Source organism: Electrophorus electricus, chromosome 18, assembly GCF_041902795.1.
Source record: "Electrophorus electricus isolate QZ-2024a chromosome 18, ASM4190279v1, whole genome shotgun sequence".
Classification (NCBI taxonomy): domain Eukaryota; kingdom Metazoa; phylum Chordata; class Actinopteri; order Gymnotiformes; family Gymnotidae; genus Electrophorus; species Electrophorus electricus.
Window position 1 is genome coordinate 18,871,988 of NC_137514.1, and position 22,633 is coordinate 18,894,620.

At 43.4% G+C, this 22,633-nt stretch overlaps 1 protein-coding gene and 1 long non-coding RNA gene across 2 annotated transcripts; both read right to left on the reverse strand.

Annotated features, from left to right (window-relative positions):
* Positions 1 to 1,177: 1,177 nt before the first annotated feature.
* Positions 1,178 to 6,355, reverse strand: LOC145652013 (uncharacterized). Its single transcript, XR_014118156.1, has 2 exons — positions 2,476 to 6,355; positions 1,178 to 1,496 (listed from the first exon to the last, which is right to left on the reverse strand). It is a non-coding gene; the product is annotated as an uncharacterized LOC145652013 (long non-coding RNA).
* A 4,172-nt stretch (positions 6,356 to 10,527) lies between these two features.
* efnb2b (ephrin-B2b) lies at positions 10,528 to 22,475 on the reverse strand. Its single transcript, XM_027012936.3, has 5 exons — positions 21,786 to 22,475; positions 18,443 to 18,732; positions 15,530 to 15,622; positions 14,716 to 14,820; positions 10,528 to 14,396 (listed from the first exon to the last, which is right to left on the reverse strand). The coding sequence occupies exons 1-5, from the start codon at positions 21,911 to 21,913 to the stop codon at positions 13,984 to 13,986; spliced, it is 1,029 nt and encodes a 342-aa protein (XP_026868737.2). The 5' UTR covers positions 21,914 to 22,475; the 3' UTR covers positions 10,528 to 13,983.
* Between the last annotated feature and the right edge of the window lie 158 nt (positions 22,476 to 22,633).

Below are 22,633 nucleotides of genomic sequence, written 5' to 3' on the forward strand. Positions count from 1 at the left end.
TTTGATTTGAAAATAAGTAAAGGAAAATATCTGTAAAAAGCCATTAAACATATGGAGTTAATCTTTTACAGTAACACCTCAGTAATTAAAGCTAACAGAACCAGCCCAGCCCACACCTCTGTACAAATTGCAGTGGTCAGTGAATGTTTTGTATCAGCAGCACTTGTGACAGTAAGATCCCTTATTCAAAACCATGAAAGGTTTTCTGAGTGAATGGTAGTCCATTTTATGGCATTTATAGCTTAGACTAGGCATGTTTTATCCGCGTAATACAATGTATCTGAAGAGGCATTATTCTCCATCATCTTTTCCATCTATTGCAAGCTTCCATAGTGATGGTTAGGAAGGTCTATTTTTATGCATGGGAATGACCTTTTACCATGATAATGGCCTGCAGAGTATCAGTGTATTATCCCAACCCTTTCCTGTCACAATCAATCAAATATACGCACACACACACAGACCCCCCACCCAAACACACGCACACACCCACACACAAATGCATGCATGCACACACATACACATACACACCTTTCCCCTCATTGAGATAGGCTTCCTTCCTTTGCCCAAATGAAAAAAGAAACCAAGGAACCGAGATTTCAATGAAGCCCCTTAGGTCATGCTTCAAGGAGCCTGGGTAACAAAAGGCATCATAGTCTTGAAATAGCACGTGTTGTGTCTGTGGGCTCATGCAGGCGTCAGTGCAAGGTACATGCAGAGGAGGGCCTCAGCTATGCTTTCACGTGCATCTGAGGGGGGGAGGGGGGAGGGAGTATGCACACTTTGGCATTACACAAAATGAGCCTATTTTTGATTAACTAAAATTGAAGTTTTACAATTCAATAACAAATAATTTATAGATCTCTCTCTCTCTCTCTCTCTCTCTCTCTCTCTCTCTCTCTCTCTCTCTCTCTCTCTCTCTCTCTCTCTCTCTCTCTCTCTCTCTCTCTCTCTCTCTCTCTCTCTCTCTCTCTCTCTCTCTCTCTCTCTCTCTCTCTCTCTCTCTCTCTCTCTGTGTGTGTGTGTGTTTCTGGTCCTCCTCAAGCGTCATTTTAATCTACAGAGTAGGCAGCCTAATCAGGCCTGGGTTTCACATACGCCAGAATGTCTTTTCTGTATTCCATGGTAGTCTTAGCAGTCCAGGGGCATAGAATTATAATAAATCTAAGTCGTGTGATGTTGGAAAGCATTTTACTGACATTTAACACTGAACCTCCGAGCTGTTTGCTGTTGAAGAAACCTTATCATTGTGTCCTCGTAGACGTATATGCTGCTTTCTCCGTGTTCTGCCAGCGGTTTGGTTTTACTTTAATCTTTGCGAGTCATAGAAACGCATTTTAATGCTTTCAGGGCATTGAGAAACGCATTTCCACCCAATGCCCTGAAAGCATAAACACTTCGGATGTTTACTGTGGCGCGTCTTCGCTTGTGCGTTCGTATCCTCGGACCTCTGCGTGAAGGTCCCTCGGTGTCTGTAGCTCGGGCGAGCTGGCAGGCTGAAAATGGAAGGCATAACATGACCCGTGCAGCATAAAACAGTTTCGCCCACACGCGCGAGACCGACTTCTCCCACGAAGATACAAGAGTCCGTCGTGTTTCTCCTGATAGCTGAGCTGCTGAGCTTTAACTTCACCCCTGCGAACGCTCATATTGGATCGGTCAGTTTCTAGACGGCCCCATGGTGAGGTCATCGCGTTTGGCGTTGAGTCGTTAGTGCGCGCAAATCTTGCAAACATTTTTTTTTAATGCTGTTCTTAACTGGGAAATATTACAGTATCTTGGCCTTACTTTGAACATACTCCACAGTAGATTAAAATAACTCTTTGCAAATTAATCAAGTTAATACTGACGTGAGTTATTTGGTCTAATTTGAGCTACAGCGTAAAATGGTCTCATTTTCCACATTTCTGTGATAGCACATAGATGTTCTCTCCTTGCTCTTATATTAACTTTATACAGACTTTTTATTTAAACTTTACCCCGTAAAACCTGTAACATGTATAGTCTGTGCCAGCGTGAGGCGCTGCGTATCAAGTAGCATAGACTAAAGCGAATTCACTATAAATGTGTTACGTTGTCAATGCTGATAATAGACGGCTTTATGAGATGAAGGATTCAGCCGGGCTGTAAACAGCGGGAAAAAAAACACCTCGTAAGGTGTTATAAGGATGCGCATTTGCAGCTGCCGTAACAATTTCCCCTCTATTTCCCCTCAAACAGCAGGTGCTTTGCAATAGCTTAATGAAATGGCCGTTACTTTCTTCACGCTAACACAGGGTCAGTATTGTGCCAAACCATAGAAGTTGGCTATCACCGCTCTTGTTTTATTTGCACTCATAATGCATACAAAGACATATTTAACCCTCATGCAAAAAACAAGGCCTGGAACTACACACTGAGCCCTGCAGGTTTCCTTCTTCGAAGCCCCCCGCCCAGTTCGTAAAAGCCCCTAAACCGCATGCCAACAGTAATCACCTATCCAAGGGAGCATCACTCAGGACTGTTAGATCATTAGGTGGCTTTGCTTGGACCAGTTTGCAGCACGCTGAGATTCCTTCTACTCCCTGTTGTAAGACGTCTCAGGCTCCTTGGCTGCCCCGGTCCTGGGTTTTTTGTGTGTGCGTTCCTGGCAGCAGCAAACAAGAGTAAGACTGACAAACTTCCCTACCTCTCCATATCAGTATTAAACACAATAAATAATAGAGCTTCCTCTATTGCTTTCCTGGAAGTGGCCTGATCTCTGTGCCATGGCTGCTTTTCCTCAGATATTATACAAACAAACTCATACACACTCATACACACACATACACAATCATTCACAGTCATACACAATTATATGCACAGAAACACACGCATACACACTCACGCACACTTATATGCACACAAACACACAATTGTATACACACACAAACACACTCCTACACACTCATATGCATTCATATGCATTTATACACTCATGCACATATACTCACTCACACACACATAGGCACACAAACACTCTCATGCATACTTATACACGCAAATGAACTTATATACACTCATATGCACTTATACAAACTCATACACACTCATATGCACCCACACACTCTCATATGCAGATCTAGTGATCGGATGGTAGAGAATACACCAATACACCTCTACCATCAGGTCCAGTCCAGGACTCTAGAGTTCTCGCATCGAGACCCATTCCTCTGCGAAGCCTACATGGAGCTGAAACAGAGGACATCAATTTCAACGTTTGCCATATTTACAGTAAGAATGTACAGAGCTGGTTTCTACATGGAGGTAAAGGTTTATGAATATTTGTATTGTTGTATTAATGCTAATATTGTCCTTTACAACAATTAATAAATGACTGCATGAACATCACGAGTAATACCAAATTAACATACAAAAGTATCAAATCAATTGGGTCGCCATCCAGTTGCAATGGAATTAGAATTGTGTAAAATGATTGACCTGACTGAATTTGACTGAATTGCTATAACATATTACAAAGACAAGTAGATTTGGCTCATATTTTCATTGATTAACAGCTTCTTTCTTCAGACAGTAACAGTGATTTACTCAAGGCACAGAGTAAATTATCCCTAATGCTTCATATTGTGGAGCATCATATTCATATTCAGGAGCATCATTGAAGGTTCTATTGAATTTATTTATTTTTTTCTTCATTATTCTTACTCTTGTCTGGAGGGTACAAGTGGGTGTGTGTGTCTGCGTGTCAGTGCAGTAGCATGCTGTTTTTGAACGCTAGTGTGTCAGGATACATAATCGTGCATTTGTGGGAGGAGTAGTGTTTGGGGACACAATCACATGCACGTATGTGTGTGTGTGTGTGTGTGGTCTGTGTTTGTATGTGAATGGAGGCTCAGGCTTGCTGCAGTACAGGGTGAGTGCGAGTGCTATGAGGGCCAGTTGTTGCCTAGGGCTGTGCTTTCCCCCAGCTGCTGAATATACAGCTCTCTGGCTTTGATGGAATCTGACTAAAGCATTCTTGAAAAAATACAATGACCCTTCTCTGGGGCATATGGCCTTCCTCCCACACATACAGAGAAACACACACACACACACACACACACACACACACGCAGTCCTACTGCCTCACCTGGTATGTACAAACTTACCAGCCCACTGCTCACACTCACTGACCCCACTCATGAATTAGATCAAAATACAGTCTGATAAACAGCGCTGGATCTCGGAGGAGCATTCCGGCAGGTGAACACATCCTGACCCATGAAAGCGGCAGCGCTGAGCGCTTGCGGTAGTTGCGGTGGCGAGGCCACCAAAGGCTGGCTGGATTGAAGGGAAACACCAGGAGCTGGGACGAATGCTCTCGCCCTGTAATTTATGTCCTCGGAGCGCTGCACCGAGCTGCCCCACTGGCCAGAGCGCTTCGGCAAGGCAAAACACAAGCTGTGAAAGGCATTCATTACCTTTCGCTCTCTGTGCCGCACTTGTGACAGCGGAGTGTTTGGTTAACCCCCCTTTCCTGTGAACGGAGCAGCCTGAGACCATTTGGCACGCTCATAATTATGTATTTTCACAGATATACACCAGCCATTTTTCTTTGACATGTTGAGAGTGTCGCCCTCCATGCAAAATATACATTCCACGTGATTAAATTGGAACCTTCTGGCCGGCATGGCCGTTGCCTCAATGGAGGGCCTGGAAATTCGCTTACACACAACAATCCAGATGCTAGACACCACCTTGGTAATGGCTAAAAGTTGTCAAGTGCAAGCATATATGAGAGAGGGAAAGGAAGACAAGAAATATATGTGAAAATCAAGGAAAGGGAAGAGAGCGAGTGAGAGAGAAAGAGAGAGAAAGTGTGTCTGTGTGCTTGTGGTTGACTTCAGACCTCACAATAAATCTGTTTCAACACAGAGCATTAAAAGTATAATTTACCCAAAATTGCTATGGTTAGAATTTCATGAAAGGTTACTTGGGTAACCATTAGAATATATGTTTATTAGCATCATACTAACTGTCCTCCACTGCCTTTCGTTGATTATTAGGTGCATTTGCATTTTTGGATGACCTATTGGCTAAATAAATCATCCCTGCTTTAGTCTGCAGCACTCTCCTAATGGAAAAGCTATATAACACTGTCTGCATCCACCCTCCTGTGTACCACGCAGTGTTGAGTTATGATGTCATCCTGGTACAACTCCTCTCCTCCCCCATGCTGGCAAAGCTAGTCACAGGAAATTATCTTTCTCGCAGAGTAAAGAAAAAAATGTCTTCCAGCCACCCCCCACCCCAACTACCCATCCCCAATTCTCTCTCTACCTCTTCTTCAAGTTCTCAAGTTTTTTAACGCTGCACTTTAAGGTGCATTGTTGGTCACAGGGGAATGCGGTAATCTCAATCAACAACAGATTACTGGAATCCCCATTCAAGGCTGAGGCCAAATCCCCTGTAAATCGCTGCTGGCCTTCCTCTCACATATTCACTGGGCCATGGATTCATTAGGTTTTGTATCAAACCTCGCTCTCTGCGCCTCAGACTTGAGTCAGTTATGTTAGCTCTGCGATCAAGCCCAATATGTGTGTGTCGATGGCAAATGCGATAAAACACATGCACACACACACAGACACGCACGCACACAGGGAACATTTATCATGTACAGTATGAAGACAAGGTGCATACCAGTACAGTGAAGTCAGACACATTTCATACATCAATTCTCCCAATCCTCTTTTCCGAATTAAACCCGTGAGCAAAGCAGGATTTTAAAGATGGTCCAAAGCAAACATGGATGCTAATTCAGAAATACAGCCCCCCAAAAAATACATTTTTGCACTGACCATTTAGAGTTGGTATAGAATTGTTTTTACATGAACTTTCAACTTTTGCTGAAAGTCTAGGTCTTGCTGATTGTAAAAGCTTTATGTAAAAAGGTGGTAACTGAATCCTAAAACCAGATTTTCAGAAAGATAGAACAGTTATTTTTTTAGACTATAGTGCCATGTGAGATATATCTTATGGCTAATTATAATTTTAAATATCGGCTATTCCGTTGAAAATGACAAAGTGATATAGATAGATAGATAGAAAAAGGAAGAAAGAAAAAAGAAAGAAAGAAAAAAAAGAAAGAATGTGATAAGCCTAACCTGAAATGTTATTAAGGTTATCCAGATGAGCTCAGGTCTATAGGTTCATCATAACTCTTCTAGCCAAAGCAAGTCCATATTCCATGCTCAAAGATCCCTAGTGGGCTGAATTATTCACCAGTGTACTGTGCCATGGTGAGCCTCCAGATAGGTCTGGAGTCGGGATGGGCCTGATGTCAAGTGAATGTGGAGCGGATGCTCTGACGCCTCCTGGAAGCCTCTTACAAGCATACGAACAAGCATACACACTTGCAAACACACACACACACACACACACACACATATACACACGCTCTGCTTCGCATGGAGGCTCCATCAGACTGGAGTGTGTGGCAGATTGGCTGAACTAATTCAGGATTAATTGCAGGCTTGTTGTGACAGAGCGTCCATATGGCCTCAAGCTTACTGGAGTGTCACTTCTGGGCAAAATCTCAGGGGTCCGCCCAAGGAACTGGGATGGGCGGACAGCAATGTCTCCCCCATTCGGAAGATAGTGAGCACATTTAATTCACATTTGGTGGACGTGAAGGTCAATACCAATTTACCATTTCAGGTCTACTTTTTTGTCTTGCAGGGGTGTTTTGGTTTTTTTTTCGAGATAGATTTCATGGCAATGGAAAAACAGATAAAAATCCACAACAAGTAAAATGCTCATATAGATGCATTTTCTGTCTTCTGCTCAATGTGCAAAAGCACCCAGTAGGTCAGGAATATTAATCAGGCTGTGATGAGCAGGAGAAATCTGAGAAGGAAGAAGAGTCGGCAGAGGAGGGAGCTGCTCCGTTCTGTCCCAACTGCAAATGACTGCCGTGCAGATGTTCAGGACAGAACCCTTCCATGGAAGGAGAAAGCCATTAAAATCAAAAGTGCCCCTGCATGCTAGTTAAGCTGCCCTGTGACCGTGACCTGTCTCGGATGCCTGAGAAACAAAATGTGATTAGGATCTATGGCTCACTCGGGAGAGCCCTTTACTCCCTATATGGCCTGTAAATAATCAGCAATCGCCTACAGCAAGCATGGGGCAGGTTGGTTTCACCTCCTTGACTGGTAATCCTTTTCACAAATGCACGTTAATCTCCCATGTCGCTAAGTTAATTAATCATGGCACAAAAATGCTTGCATACCACATTTTAGTAACTGGTATACAATTCTGCTTTGGTTTTTATGTAATCTTTGAAAGACCTCATAGGATATTTGACCTTGGTAATTAAACTTTAATCTATATAGACAGGTGTCAATACAAATACAATGTGGCAAAGCAGTGACCTGTGTAGTTGGCTATATGCAGGGCTCTGTGTGAGGCTATATGAATTCTGTTCAATTATGGTGCTGTCTGCAGGATATGTCTTCTTCCTTTAGCACTACCTGTCACAACAGACACGTCAATTTGCTTCATTCCATATATGAAAGTGGTAAAAAACAAACAAACAAACAAACCAAAAAAAAGCTTCCACAGCCATTTAAAGCAGCTGTCTGCAGAGCTGGTTCTAGTTTGCATTTAACATGATTCACCTGATCTGAAGGCCCTGCTAAGTAACCGCGCTGCTGTTGCCCCTAATCGCATTAAGAAAAATGTGGCAAGCAAAAGGCTTGAAGCATAGCGAAGAGCAAATGTTCGAATGTGTCACCCTCTTTTTGACACACCCGTACCGGGAGTTAGCATAGCGCATCTTGGGGTGTGAAATCTGACACCAACAGGAAGCGATTTGCAGTGCAAGTGGCGGGAGATGACTCAGTTGGCTCAGCAGTGGGAAGGGGAGGGGCAAGAGGCAGCGGGGTGGGCCAGAAAGTTATTTGTTCCACCCTTACCTGGTTCCCCGTGAAAGGCCCCGCACGCTGATCTGCTTACGTCTTCCACATTTGAGAGGAAAATTGGACTTGTGTTATTAGAGCATCACTTTTCTGTCCTGAATACACCAACGCCAACAACACCAAGACAAATGACACCCTATCAAATATAAAGCATATTAAATGTAAATGTGTATGCTCACTTGCTCGTTAGCTTTCTTTCAGTCTTTTTGTTTCCTTTGTCCTTTCTCCCTTTTTGGAAATTCATCTCCTTCGCTCCAGTTTCTCTCAGTAGTTACCCCAACAAAAAGCAATCAGCTGCTCACTAATCCCCGTTTTGTTAGCAGGGCCCCCAGGTTAGGCGGGGTCAAGGTTCACCCGCACGAAGCTTCGCGCCACCAAACCCCTAATTGTTCCTCTTGAACAAGGTATAGACCCTATTAAAAGGCTGCGCTCAGTCAGTCATGCTCGAGGCTTTTTGTGCCACGACGATGCTATGAAGGCTGCACAAAAGGACTAAATTACAGACATGGGGTGCTTGAGCCATCATTTTTTCAAAAACCTGAAAAGAGCCCTGCCAGTCGGCAATGTTATGTCATTTCAGCGTAGCGAGCGGGAAAATCCGTCGCCTGGAGCAGAAGGCTCGGTTTGCTGGGGCCGAGGAGGCAGCAGGCAGTGGCACAACTGGCCGCGAGCAAAATCGCACTTCCCACACAAGTTCCGCAGCGTGGGCCGCGAAGGCGGGCGGGTGCAGGGACACCGCTGGCTGCGGTGCTCCCAATACCACCAGGACGCTCTACTGTTAGCATTTCCTATTCCGAATTGTGTCTTTGTTTCACTCTCTGACAGAGTGCAGGGACTAAATAAAAAAAAAACCCACCATAGCAGTATAACCACAAGTCTCATAGTACTGCACATAAATATGACAGCGAGGATTTAATCGTGCTTTTAACCCCGTCACACCGTGCAAGTTCACCGCACGCAAAGTTTGCTATGTTTCAGATAAAGTGCAACCTTGTGCCATGTAGCAATCTATGCTTGCAATGACACATAGAGTTGTGCACATAGGACTCACCTCAACTGGTGACAGTACAAGGTGAAGATGGTGCACTGTAGGCCTATAAGTCATCTGTGTGGGAGTGGTTGGAGGAGCAGGGGTGGGGTGGGGGGGTAGGGTGGAGGTGGCGGGTTGTTGGGGGCCGTTTGCCCCTTTCCTCTGCCATTACTTTAATTGTTTCCAAACCGTTTGGCCTTGACGGTGCCGGAGCCCACAGTCGAGCGCACATGCTTAAGCCACACTTAACATTCCAGGGTGCGCAAGCCCTTAATCTTTCCTCCACTTTCGCTGTCACTTCACCGTGATCGGGGTGATATACGACGCTGAGAGACGCGCCGAACCCCCCCCCCCAAAAAAAAACTATCGGGAGGGGGAAGGGTGCTTTGAAGAGTGTAGCCCGAGGCAGCTTGTGCGCAGGTCAGAGGGAGAGAGAGTTCTTTTGCCTGGACTTTTGTTTTTCTTTTCTCCTTCCTTTGCAAGTCATTACAAAGTCTCAGAATATGTTCAGAATATTGCAACTTGCATTGCACTGTATATATCAAAACCAGTGGATGTTCCCTAAGGACAAATTATATATTTGGGTTTTTTGTTTGCTTTTTTCTACAGAAATGTGTAAATCTAAATTTGACATGAGGCCTGATGCCTAAGAATTTATCAACACAAACTTTGTGGGTTTATCATTTCATTTTATATGACACCAACAGTGGTGTAATATTTTTGACATACCTGGCTGTCAGATTAGCCTTTGTTTCACTCCAACTTAACTAAAGCTATAAAATTATTGAAACTGATTACAAGCTCAGGTTTTTCTTGGGTCATAAAAAGGTTTTTTTCAGATTTTTCTTTGTTCACAAAATTCGTCTTCTTTATTGGTCCTACAGGAACGCAGGCTTCGTCTTTAAATGACTGTTAAAGCTGATTTTCTGGGCTGGTCAGCATGTTGCCGTGAGCTCCTTCTTTGCCAAGCTGAGTTATGGCAGACCTCCGCTTTGTCCTCTAGTATATTTTCACTGACTCCTCGTGACGGGATTCCAGGATGATCTATAGCTCTCCCTCTGAGTAAAAACACTCCCAGCCTCCAATCTCTTCTCCCTCTCCTTTCTCCACCCTGTTTGATAGATGGCTGCCCCTCCCCCCACTTTCAACCCCCCTCCCAACCCACCACCTCCACCACCCCCTCCCATGATGGTCCTTTATATCCATCTGCAGACCTCGGCTGAGAGGAAACATGGCTGCCACATGGTGGTGATGTCTTGATTTTCCAAAAAGTTTGCTGTTTCCTGTGAGCTCTGAGTCACAGGAAGACTCACAGAAAGAGTCATTTCTCCTGCTCTTCTAAAAGTATTGACTCCAGTGTCAGATTCCCTGTGCCTACATCTCTGACTCATGGCCTATTGTAAAATTCTAAGCAACAGCAATCCCCTCTAAAACCAGTTCCTTTGGTACAGTTTTGCATCCATTTTTTTAAGCAGGTCAAAATTATACATTGACGATGATGTATGAGACAAAATGTTTTTTTCTTTGCTATTCGTGGTTTACTATAGTAGAAATAGTGACACATTCGTCTACATGATCACTGAAAACATTTAGAGAACATTCAAACTTTAATGACAATTGACCATAAGGCTTCTCAATAATTAAAAGCAATATACCAAGGTCTGCGTTTTTGACCTATCCAAGCAAAGCCAAGTTTGGGAGGTCTGTGTGTTTCACCTATCCAAGCAAAACCCAGTTTGGGAGGACTGTAGCCGGTTTCCTCGTGGGCACTAGCCCACTTTCCCACTGTAGTCACAGTGCCCCTCCCACCCCCCACTATCCTCCAATCTGTGTGACAACTACCCTTGCATGGATAATGAGGTCAACACCACTAGACACCTTATCAAAAACTGTCAAAAAACACCAAAAGGAAAAAAAAACAAAAAACAGAGAGCCCAGTGAATCAGAGTGATTATTGTAAAAAGGGACAGAATGCGTGTGAATGGTGTGAGAGGTTCTGCGGCACGTAACCTGATCAGCTTCGGCTGTCCGGGGCTAGATTCAGCACTGGCCGTTCTGACGTGTACCCTCACTGACGGGTGGTGTTTCATTGCGATGTCCAGAATCAACATCACCACATGTGCTTACGCTCCGCCCTGGTTCGGTGACACTCCAGTTTAGAATCATGGCTCGGGCGATTGGCGGAGGCAGGCTCTCTAATGAGAAACAGAGGGGGGAAGAGGGCCAAGACTCAAGCTAAATGGCGGACAGGACACACAGACTCTGTACAGCAGGCCAGCTTGGTGGTGACAGAAGTGTTTCTTTTGGCAGGCGGGGACCAGGAGCTCATTGTTCTGGAACTGTGCAGCGTAAACACTGCCCTTTTCCTGAGCGCCACTGCCCCACGCCTGGAGCTGGTGGAGGAACTACATTTGTACAAGTTGGAGGTGGAGTACCATGCTTACAGAGAATGGGACAGAGATGTCGTGGTAGTGCTCAGACAGGGGATGAGTGAGGAAAATCCAGTGAAGAAAAAAAGCCAATCTACTGAATTGACAATCTCAAGTGTGTCCTTCCAGTTTGGTCCTAACCTTAACCTTAAACTCAACTCAAATGTCATCTTAAACCAAATTCTGGCTCTGATCATGAAGTTAACTGCATCACTACTTCATACTATTATCTGATTTATCTGAAGTGTGGCCCAAACATCATAGAGGAGATTAGGGGCAGGAAATGTTTAGCAGTCCTTGTTTAAGAGCGACAACAGGGAGTGTGCTGGCTATCTGCGTGTGTGTGAGTGTGTGGCAGTGAAGCACGTGTGACATCAAGAGGCGTTGGTAACGCTTTGCTCCCTTGCTCTCACCCACAGCTGAAGTGTTTGCAGGTCAGAGTTGAAACCTTCCCATCACATATCACCTCCACTGGTGCATCAGACCAAATGGTGTTGTTTGGCCGCTTGTGTTGATAGGGCTGAACAAATCTGGAGAAGAATGTCTAATTCCAATTTTTGACCAATATTGTGATTAGAATTTAGGTTGCATTTAAATATATTACAGTTAAGTTAGGCACCAGGTATATTTGAAGATTTAGATTTAAACATATACCAAAAAAAATTACAAACAGGTCGATATATATCATGAAATGAATCAGGTCGAATAATGCTGTTGCTGCAACTCTTTATTTTAAAAAGCATTATTATAGATCTTTTACAACTATGGTCACAACAGAAAAATATTGCTACCAGTGGGGAATAAAAATTTCAGTTATTGAGATTTGAAAATTGTTTTTTTCCAAAATCTGAATCAATATAAATTGAATTGTTCAGCCCTACATGACTTTCTTGCTCAGCCTTCACAGGACGAGTGGTCCAGGTTGTTCAGGTTTGTCAGAATACGCTGGGGAGCTGAGATAAGACCACACAGTGAACCGAGCATAAGGGCCTGGAAGAGACACTGGTCCCTGCAGCCAGATGGGCCCAGGCCAGCATATCCCTGCACTTTTTCTAGAAACTAAACTGGAAACCATCACTGTCCTGTTCTAAAATCATAACTGATCAAGCAGTTCACAAACTATGTGGTTATGCAGATTAACCTCATGCTGTAAAATGAGTTTTTGCTTGCATATTCTGACATTTTGAGGCATTTGAGTGTTTTGATGAGGCAGACTCTAGCAGATGTGTGAGGGAATGGTTTTCCTTTTGGTGGGAAGGATTGTAGCCTCAACCTGAAACACGGGACAACTTGGCATTTCATTTTCCAGCCCACTGTACCACTGATTGACTTTATTCAAATCTTACAAAAGAAAGATCCACTGTTTTGTTCGGTTTCAAGACAAAGCTCTTGCAGAGGCGGCACAGGCCCCTATTACGAATGCATTCAATCAAATAATCGTAATTCATTCAATTGCACCCAGCTGGAATGAAACATCCCCTTGGCAAATAATCAACAAAGCAACAATTGGGCAGATCAATAGCTGCACTTTACTGAAACGCCACTGTTGATCATACTGTATATGAAAACATAAATCTATGGCATCAACACATGGTTTCTGGTTTGAGTAATCACCGGTTCTCTTCTTTTCCAGACATAACAGTCAGCAGTTAACATAAAGCTGGGTGTAAAACAAGACCGTCCATATTCATAATACATAACTTAAAACATAATTTAGAAAAAAATGAAAAAAAGGCTTAGGTAATATTTACATTTCTAAGTAAACAAAGAAGGGCTTTGTGCATGGTGAGGTTCCTTTTGGCTTTTCTCTGCTGATTGAGCCACCAAAGCATGCAACCTGAAGGACCTGCAAAATCTCACACCTTGACGCAGCCACACCATATGGAGGAGAAATCAGCAGGAGTCTGATATGTGTTATCCAGCCATCAGGCCAGTGCGGGGACGCTGAAAGACTCTTTCCTGCAGCCTTACTCTGCTTGTACCCCTACCTTCATATGCACTTTACATGCTGACAGTACTGCTGCCATCCATTTTGGCTCTTTGTGGATTAACGAATGTTGACATTGAGCTAATGCTGCTCAAACCAAACAACCAAAGGTGGCTGTGATACAAAAAAAGAAGATTTGGGCATCGTAGAACTGAAAATAAAGGGTCTAGTTATACTGAAAACTTGACGATTCAGTGTCTGCCAACTGATCTGTGTAACGAATGTTTTTTTTTTCTTCAGCTTTTCATCTGTGAAAGTTTTGTGATGCCCCATTGTTTCTTACCCAGAGTGCAGGATCAATGCCAAAGCACCTCAGTCTGCCTCTGTGAGTTAGAGCATGGGAGAATGTTCTCCATCATTTGTCTCATTAACCCATGTCTGCTGTGAGCATATGTCCCTTCTTCAAACAGACTGAAATCTGAGCACCATTCAAGACTTTTTATACACTTTTGCTGAAGGTTTGCCCAAGAACATCCTGAATGGGTTGGGAACCATGCCAAGCTGTTCTGACAGAGTCAGTAAAATGACGTCGATATTTTAGGGTTGAAATCAGATGGGACAGGCCATTCCATAACTCCCTGTCCCTGGAGATTCTTGAAGCTCTCAGACTTTGTAGTAGATGTTGGCAGGGCTCTGGGGCGGCATCTCTTGGACGATGTAGACAGGGTGGCCGTAGTCGCCGCTCACCTTCTCATAGTGCGGGCAGTACATGGGGTCAGAGGCGCGTAGGGGGAAGATGATGTCACTCGGTTCGGAACCATTGTTGTTGCTGGCAGGGGTGGGGCCGAGTGTAGAGCCCTGCTTGGGGAGGGCATGGAGCGGCAGCGGTGCACAGCCCGGCACTGAGTGTTTGCTGTGTCGGCGGCGGTGACGCACGAGTGCTGCGAGGCCGGCGGCCAGAAGCAGGACGGCAACCACTGCGCCCGAGACCACGCCTGCGAACAGCGCCACAGCAGAGGCTGATGTGCCCACCGACTCACCGCTCCTGCCATCTGTGTTGACGCCTGGAACATGGTCTGGAGAAAGAACAGAGGCAGAATACACAGGTGAAGCACACTGGAGGGGCAGAAGGACGAGCATTGCTCTCACACATGCGAACTCAAATAGTACTGTAATATTAGTAACTAAATTATAAAGTTTCGACCAAGTAACTATGGTTTGGACTAAGAATACTTCAGCTAAAACAGTAGAGAAACTAAAAAGCTTTACTCTTCAATTATTTCCTATTAAAAAACAGCATGTTCATATTTCTGCAATATCTCTTATTTTAGTTATAATAGCATGCACATATCTACTTGGCAAACCCGAGTCGCTGAACAAATAGGTGGCACGTACCAACTTTGTTTAAGACATCAATCTCCTTGCTGAAGGTGCTTTGGTTCTCACTGTCTGAGTGTTTGGGGGGATGGAGCTCTTTTGCAGAAGATGTATCAGCTGGACCTGAGATGATCAAACATAATAATTTAAAGAAACACATTACTGAAGCAGCAGTGAAGTTTCGTAGGAAAACATCCCCTAAATTATCAGACCAAAGCATTCATTTTATGATATTTTTAACCTGTAATAACAAACCTAAACATGAGCTTTGTTCCTTATCGAGATATATATTTATGATGAAGGACCTTTGTCTGACAAGTCCTATTTTAATATTTAACTATTTTAATAACCATTTTTCTGCTAACACGTACAATGCAACAAAACCTAGAACTAACTGATTTAGGCAGTTTTCCATCCCATATTTCTCTTGCAAGCGCAGTGTTCTTGGAAGGGCCCGGGTAAAGCCGAAACTTCCTGCTTCACATTTATCCTGCTCCAGGACCGGCGAGAGAAATTAATGAATTGGCTTCGAGTGTGCCGTGCTCTTGCCGGCAGAGGGAGGAGGGGACAGCTGGCGGAACAGCGGGAGATGACTGCACATGACATTTCAATTACACGCTGAGGCACGGCTAACGTGCGCGACTAACGTTGCAAAGCTAATGCGTGCGGCGCTGCCGAACCATAGTGGAAAGTGGGCCAGAGTGGCACGGCCTCCCAGGGCACTGGTTCAGAAGCGTGAAAGTCGTGCTCGTGGCCTGTCGTTGTCTGCAGAAAAGGTGAAACTTCCATTTGAGTAGGGCTTCTGGGAAAGAAAATTGGCACAAGAACTCACTCTGTCCAAGTCTGAGCACCAGCTTCATGGATTTGGTCTCGCACACTCCTCCCTCGTGGTTGTCCAGACCTTCTAAGGTGCTATTAGATGTGGCTGGGGGGGAGAGAAACAGAATGAGTGGAAAGATCACACCATTTTAAAGTCTTAAGTCAAATACTGGGGACTACAGCAGAATGCTTGTGTTAGCCAGAGTTTGGCTAAACTACTTCTTCCTCATTAACATATTCTCATGTCAAATCCATGACTTGCTTTAACATCTATTTCTGTATGTATACATGTTTATATGTGTGAGTGTATCCATCTATCCATAGTCTATTATTCATTCTATGTAATCCTAGTGACATATGGGTACTAAACAGATTCAGCACCACCCCCTGTGGTTCAACTTTGACCTCTACCTCCGTAGCAGAATCCTTGTATCCCAGGGTTGTGAGCTGCCTTGCTGGACTTGGTATTAAGGTATTAATGTGGTATGATGGTGATATGCCTTGCGATATCCTAAAACTGGTGGGTGAGGCCTGGATGGGTCACGTTTAACTGGCATTATTCGCTCGTTCACATAATTGAAATGCTTAATGTTTATTGGCTTGGTTCAGTTGTGATAGGAAGTGGTGTGTGTTGCTGGCCTGCTCTGTTGCACACCATTTGGTATCAGTTTGCCTCTCCTGCTTCCTTTGGCCTCTGCTGATTCACAAGGAAGAAAAATTTGCTTTGCTCAGCAGGCATGCTATCACTAGAGCGCATGTGTTTGGAGGGTGTATGTGTGTGTGTGTGTGTGTGTGTGTATTGCATCATGGGAGCAGGCTCCCAAAAAGCTTTTAAGACCCAATGGTTTGCTGTGTTTTGCACTTGTGAGTCCTTATAGAAATCATTAAAGTGTGCTGCACATCCGCGCGCACACACACACACACACACACACACACACACACACACACACACACACACACACACACACACACACACACACAAACACACACACACACACACGAGTTTGAGTGAGACTGGTTTGAATGGCCAATCAGACCTTCTTGAGCTGAGTAAGCCCTTGTTGCGGTGGCCTGCAGTAACTTAGGCCACATTTTCCGAGTGATTGTGGCAGCACACACGTTCATGGAGCGGAAGAATTCCACTGGGAGTAACCTGTCATTCTATGTCGGGATTAAGAGCAAATGGACTTTGCCAATACACTGCTCTAAGCACGGTGTGAGAGGGTAAGAGAGACAAAGAAATGAGACACAATGAGAGAGAGAGAGAGAGAGAGAGAGAATGTTAAGAGAAAATAAGAGAAAGTGAGAAATGAAGGCTCCAAACAAAGCTCCAAATGTCCCATTTGTCTGCAAGAGTACACACCTTTGTGCACTCCATTCAATTTCTATTTTTTATCTTTATTTTTGCATGTGGTGCATGGGACCTTGCAAAGCTGTTAGCTCTGCAACCACAATAAGCACACTGTGCACTTCAGGTGGTGCAGTTAGCCACACAGCTACTGAACACACACAGTGGGTTCCCACAGCATGGGAGAGCAGGAGAGACACTGGCCACGCACGCACACACCCACACCCACAAATAATGAAACACACACACACACACTATATATATATATATATATATATATATATATACACACACATACACACATACATACACACACACACACACACACACACGCAGGCAAAATTGCATACACAAATATGAACATGAACATATAAATATATACAGATACGCAAACACATGTGCACACACACACACCAAGGCTGTAGGCGCAATTGAAAGACATGCAATTAGATACACACGTTGCTAGAGAGTAAGCTCATTTAGACATGCCAGCAAAATGGTACCCGCAATCTCTATTTCACAAGAGGCAGACACCTACAAACTCACAGCACCCTTTTACCACACAAATAAGAGGACAGGACAAAGGCTCACAAACTGAACCAAACAAATTCTGTTCCTTATTTTAAAACCATTTCCTTCCATTTATAACTCATATACACAACCTGAGCCTCACTTCCAAACACATATAAGATACAGGAATTATTTACAAGGCAAACAGCCATTCCCTCAGCTGTGCTTTGACACTTTCTAACATGTAAAAATTTGGACAGCAAACTAAGATCACCGCTTTTCAACATGCACCCTCTCTCACACACATTTTCAGCTTGCACACATGCACATACATCCTCTGCTCAGGACCATTTAGGTCAGATATCCCTATTCCCCTTGGCTCCGGGGCAGCATTGCCTAAAAAAGGAATCCTGTCAAAGCGATCTGGCTTGCACCGGTGACACGGTGCAGGATTTGGAGCATGCAAATCTTAAACTCGTACAGCCGCTCAGAAGCTCACCGGCCAAGGGGGGCCGAGGTGAGCAGGCGCGAGCCCCCCGTGAGAACCCCAGGGGCCGCATCGAACAAGACGAACATCCCTACATGACAGTACACTGTGATGACCCAAGTTGAGCGTGAAATGAAAGAGGTGCAGCTCCTTTGATCTACCATTCAGTGCGTTGCACCACTAGCCCGATTCCACCTGAAATGTGCTAATTATCAGATAAAAGCGCTGATGGCTGTTCTGACTTTGTGAAAATTTAATGAGGCAAGACAGCTTTAACCAATCTGAACTGAACTGAACCAGACTGAATTTAACTGACCCTAATTACACTATAAGGTGAAAAACTGGTGACATTCCTTGTATCTTGCATGTTGACTGAACTTGACAAGCATGCTGTCAAGGACTTTGTTTAAACACAAATCCAAACCCAGCTAAACGCAACTCTGACTCTGATCTAAATTCACAGTGTTCAATCATACTTTGAGAATTAGTCAAATCAAGTTATTTGGATCACTTAGCATATGGGAAAGGCAAGAGAAAGCTAATCACAAGTCAACATGAATGAGGTTAATGATTGTACTTACAGATGATGTGATAGTCTTTCCCTTTGAGGAACTCGAGGCCCCAGAGGTTGGGACTGAACTCCTGAAACTTGAAGGTGAACTTGACATCCTTGTTAGGCTTGTCGCAGTTCAGCAGGGCCATGCTGTCTGCAGAAATACGGCAGGTCTCCAGCTGCTCCTTGGTGACCAGGTACACGCGGAAGTATTCCACGGCAGTGCGCTCACTCATGCCAGGCTTAAAGCGGGGGCACACAATGTCCATCTTGTCCCCAATCTGTGGATACAGTACGAGACCCTTTCCTGGGATGAACCTAGAGGCACAATTATCAGACACTCAGCATCAGTCACAGGCTTCCATTTTATGACTTTGTTTTTTTATTTTTATTTATTTATATGTAATTGATTTTTTAAATCATATTGATAAACAAGACCAGAAAACTATACAATTATAATGCTAGAACAAGGTTACAATGTACTGTTAAATCAAACAGTCCATGTGGAACCAATATCTAAAATTCAATATATAACTGTTGGAACAGCTGTAGATAGACCCATGTTCTAGATAAAGAGAACTTGAAGCTAGAGTACCAGTCACACTCAAGGAAAGTTCAGGGAAGTTGTTTTTGAGTCCAAAAATCCATTGTGTTTGACTATTGCAGCACAGTGTATCATTTGTCATTCATTACTACAAATATTAGGCTTTGGAATACTGATATCACAGAAGGCTGCTATATGCAAATGGGCCCTCTAACAAATCAACTTTTTAAAAATGTATTGTGTGAGCATCCTGACTAATCTCAAATGTTCCCGATAAATGTTCCGTGGGTGAATGTGATGAATCACAGCGCTCACACGGTCCAACAACTGTAAATAATTTTTGGTCAAATGAATGCAGGCCAGTCTTTAACCATATCACATCAAGAGTTCACCAATGTGTTTTAACATATTGGAAGGCATATCACAATCACAATATGGAGCAAAATAATCACAGTAGGTTATGGCATGAAGCCCTACATGTGAGAATCTTTCTTACACCCATGTTGTCATACAAGCAAACTATTCTTCCTGGCACACCTGGTTAAAAGAGAGTGTAATAGTATTAGCTATTGGGGGGTTGTAGGTACATGCTGATTAAAATACTTAACCTAAAGCCATGAGAAGGCAGTGACCCATGAGACTGTTACAAGCTAGTGGTCTTGAACAATGCAAATCTGCCTTTGTTTTACAAAAGGAGGAAGCTTCAGCTGAGCCCTCCCTTATGTTGTAAACCCAAAAGTGAATGACAGCATGCATTTTCCCTCCACAGATCCTAAGACTTTTGTCCTAACTGAATTGGAGAGTGACCATATAACAATTACAGAAGAGCTTTAGAAACTGCCAGTTTGCAATCCTGTAAAATCATCTGTGTCAGTAGAGTCCCTCTCTATTTCCCCCTCTCTCAGTCTCTCTCACACACACATTTTTTAAAGTATTTTCATTTCCACCCTCTCAGATTTGTGTTTTATGCCCCATCACTCAGAAATCCTGACTTTGCAGGTGTGTATTTTATTGTTCTAAATGTTTCCATGTAATAAAATTGACATGAGAGTATTGATACAGTGGGCAGACATCTGTTTTCTTTCTTATGCATATTTCCTAGACCAAAAAGACCAAGATCCTGCATGATCAGTGCACGCCTTGATTCAAGCATTGTTTCTCATGAATCAATTACATAAATGACTTGGAACAAACTGACAGATTTTAAGATGTGCAATAGGGTCAGCAATGTTACCATGCCAATGGCATGTTTTCCATAACTGTCTTATGGAACTGTCTTAATAAGAATTAATTTTCACATGTTCTCAACAGTTATGAGCCTATAAATTCACTATGAATATTTTGCTTTTTAAGATCCACATGCATCCTCATAAAACAGGACCTGGAAACAAAAACAATGGGGATTCAGGGAGTAGGGTGGTCTGGATTTTAAGGGCTCTCCTGTGGCTCTCTGAGAAGAGAGGAAGTGTCTTTTGCCCCCCTGCAGCTTCAACCTAAGTATTGACCCTACCAACTGGGGGATGTGGGGGGAGGGAGTTAAGGGATTGATCTCTCAACCTCGAGAGCCTTTTGTCTTTAAATCCCTGTGACAAAGATTACCTACAGAGTTACTGGAGCCCAGGAAAACTGAATACAGATAAGGATTTCTGGGGGTTGGAGGCTACTCAGTGTTGTAACAACAGAAACTTTGCCCTAACTACAACCTGAGCTCACTTTCCTTGTTTTATTTGACAGCCTAATTACCAAGTGATAGAAAAAGCTGCACCTCTGTGGGCAGAACTGTTCAGGATGATTTAACCATCTAAACTGCTTCTTCTAATCCGCAAATATTAATGTCAGTGACGTCTAAATATAGGATCAGGTTAGCTCACCAAATGGCAAGCCCGCAGACACCTCCATTAAGAGACATTTATTCTCATGCCAAGGCTTGCCAAAAGGAGGAAGAGGGTGAGAAGGCACCTATTTAATTGGCCTCATAATGATGTGTCATAAAAGGCTCAGTGACACTATTTTCTTCGCTAGGCACTAAGTGTATTTACCTAGAGAAACTTTACTTGATGAACTAAATAGATGTTTAAATACCTACTTTGAAATACTAGCCCTTTGAACCTGACAAAACTTCAAACCCCCCCCCCCCCCCCTTCTTATAGTAAATACACAGTATGCTCTACTCTTGGGATAAGCATCACCTTGCTAGAGCACTTATTAAATCCCAAACCTTCTACAATACATAGGAAATAGTTACAAAAAAAATAAATAATAATAATAATAATAATAATAAAGAAGCAGTTGGCTGTGAAGAAGATTGCCATGGATATAAATAATAAAAGACTGCCGTCTCGGCTACAAGTATTGCATTCCACAAGACTGGACGTTATATTTGTCCTCAAGATGAGTCCAAACATCAAACACCTCAAATGCAATAATCACCAGAGTAGAAATCGTTGAGAAACAGTTATTCCCTACCATGTTACTTATATACATTTAAAACTATGACACAATATACAGTCGACCACAGAACAAGGAGTATATATTGTATTGTATCGATTCTCTTGCAGATGTTTCGATGGTTTTCATTTATTTTTAAGATAGCAAAGATTGGTTTAATAGGATATGTACATGCAACTCTGGTATGCTTATCTGATAAACGCTATTCTGTAATTGCAAACAATAGTAGACTAATTCTTCAGCCTAATTTTAAGTGATGTGTTACAGCTTGAGGAGGTGGGTGGTCTTACTCAAAGAAAACATTATAGCCTTTAGGTGGGTTCAATTCTTGTGTGGGTATCGCATTGCTGTAGACATATGAAAAGAGATTCTAACTTACATTGTGTTCGATGTATTCCAATAAATTGATTCTAAAACTGTGGACCCGGAGAGCTTTAGCCGGCATACGATCACAAAAAGCCCGAGCAAATATCTCCACAGTACATTCATTGTACCGTGAAATGTCATCAACCCAAGATTACGACTCTGACAACTGAATTAGTAATCTCCAAATCTACAAGTGGACAAGCGACGATATCGACGTCCTGGGTTAAGGCGCAATTTGGTCACACTAATTGATACAGTCAATACTAATTGATACATTCACAGAAAAAAAAAATCCCTTGAGGTTATTGCTTTCGTCCACTGGAGAGCAAACCCTCTTGATACGTCGATGTGAAGGACGACAAATATGTCATAACATTGATTTCGCTTCCACCTTAAAAACTGAGTTCTCCACTAGTAGTCCTGACTACGGTAATCCTTTGAAATTAAAACGATGGCGAACGGGTGATAATCCAGTTGAAGGCAATTTAATCTCAGGATCGCATCAGAGCATCCTTTGACGAGAAGCTCTAAAATAGTTAAAAGATATGGCTGTCGACACATATGACGGGCACCAACACACAAAACCATCCCTCAAACCCACTGAGGTTGTCGAAAACTTTCACGTTGGTGCGATTTCCTATAGGTTACACGAACTACTTCTGCAGACGTTTTCGCTTTTAACTACGGAGTGCGCTCGAGACTTGTGCTGAGCTCGAGAGGCGGCCAACTATGCTTATTTAGGCTCCGCCCAAAGTGGGCGGAGCCGGTGTACTTCAAAAATGAGAGAAGACTGCCCGTGCAGGGTTTAAAGCAAGATGATGATATTAATGGCATTCATTTTAACTAGTCGTTGTGTAACGC

Coding starts and splice junctions, on each gene's coding strand:
- efnb2b (XM_027012936.3), bottom strand. CDS start 21,913: ATGACATTTCACGGTACAATGAATGTACTGTGGAGATATTTGCTCGGG. Junction 15,623..18,442: donor GAAAGACTATCACATCATCT/GTAAGTACAATC, acceptor TCTCCCCCCCAG/CCACATCTAATAGCACCTTA. Junction 14,397..14,715: donor TGATGTCTTAAACAAAGTTG/GTACGTGCCACC, acceptor TTCTTTCTCCAG/ACCATGTTCCAGGCGTCAAC.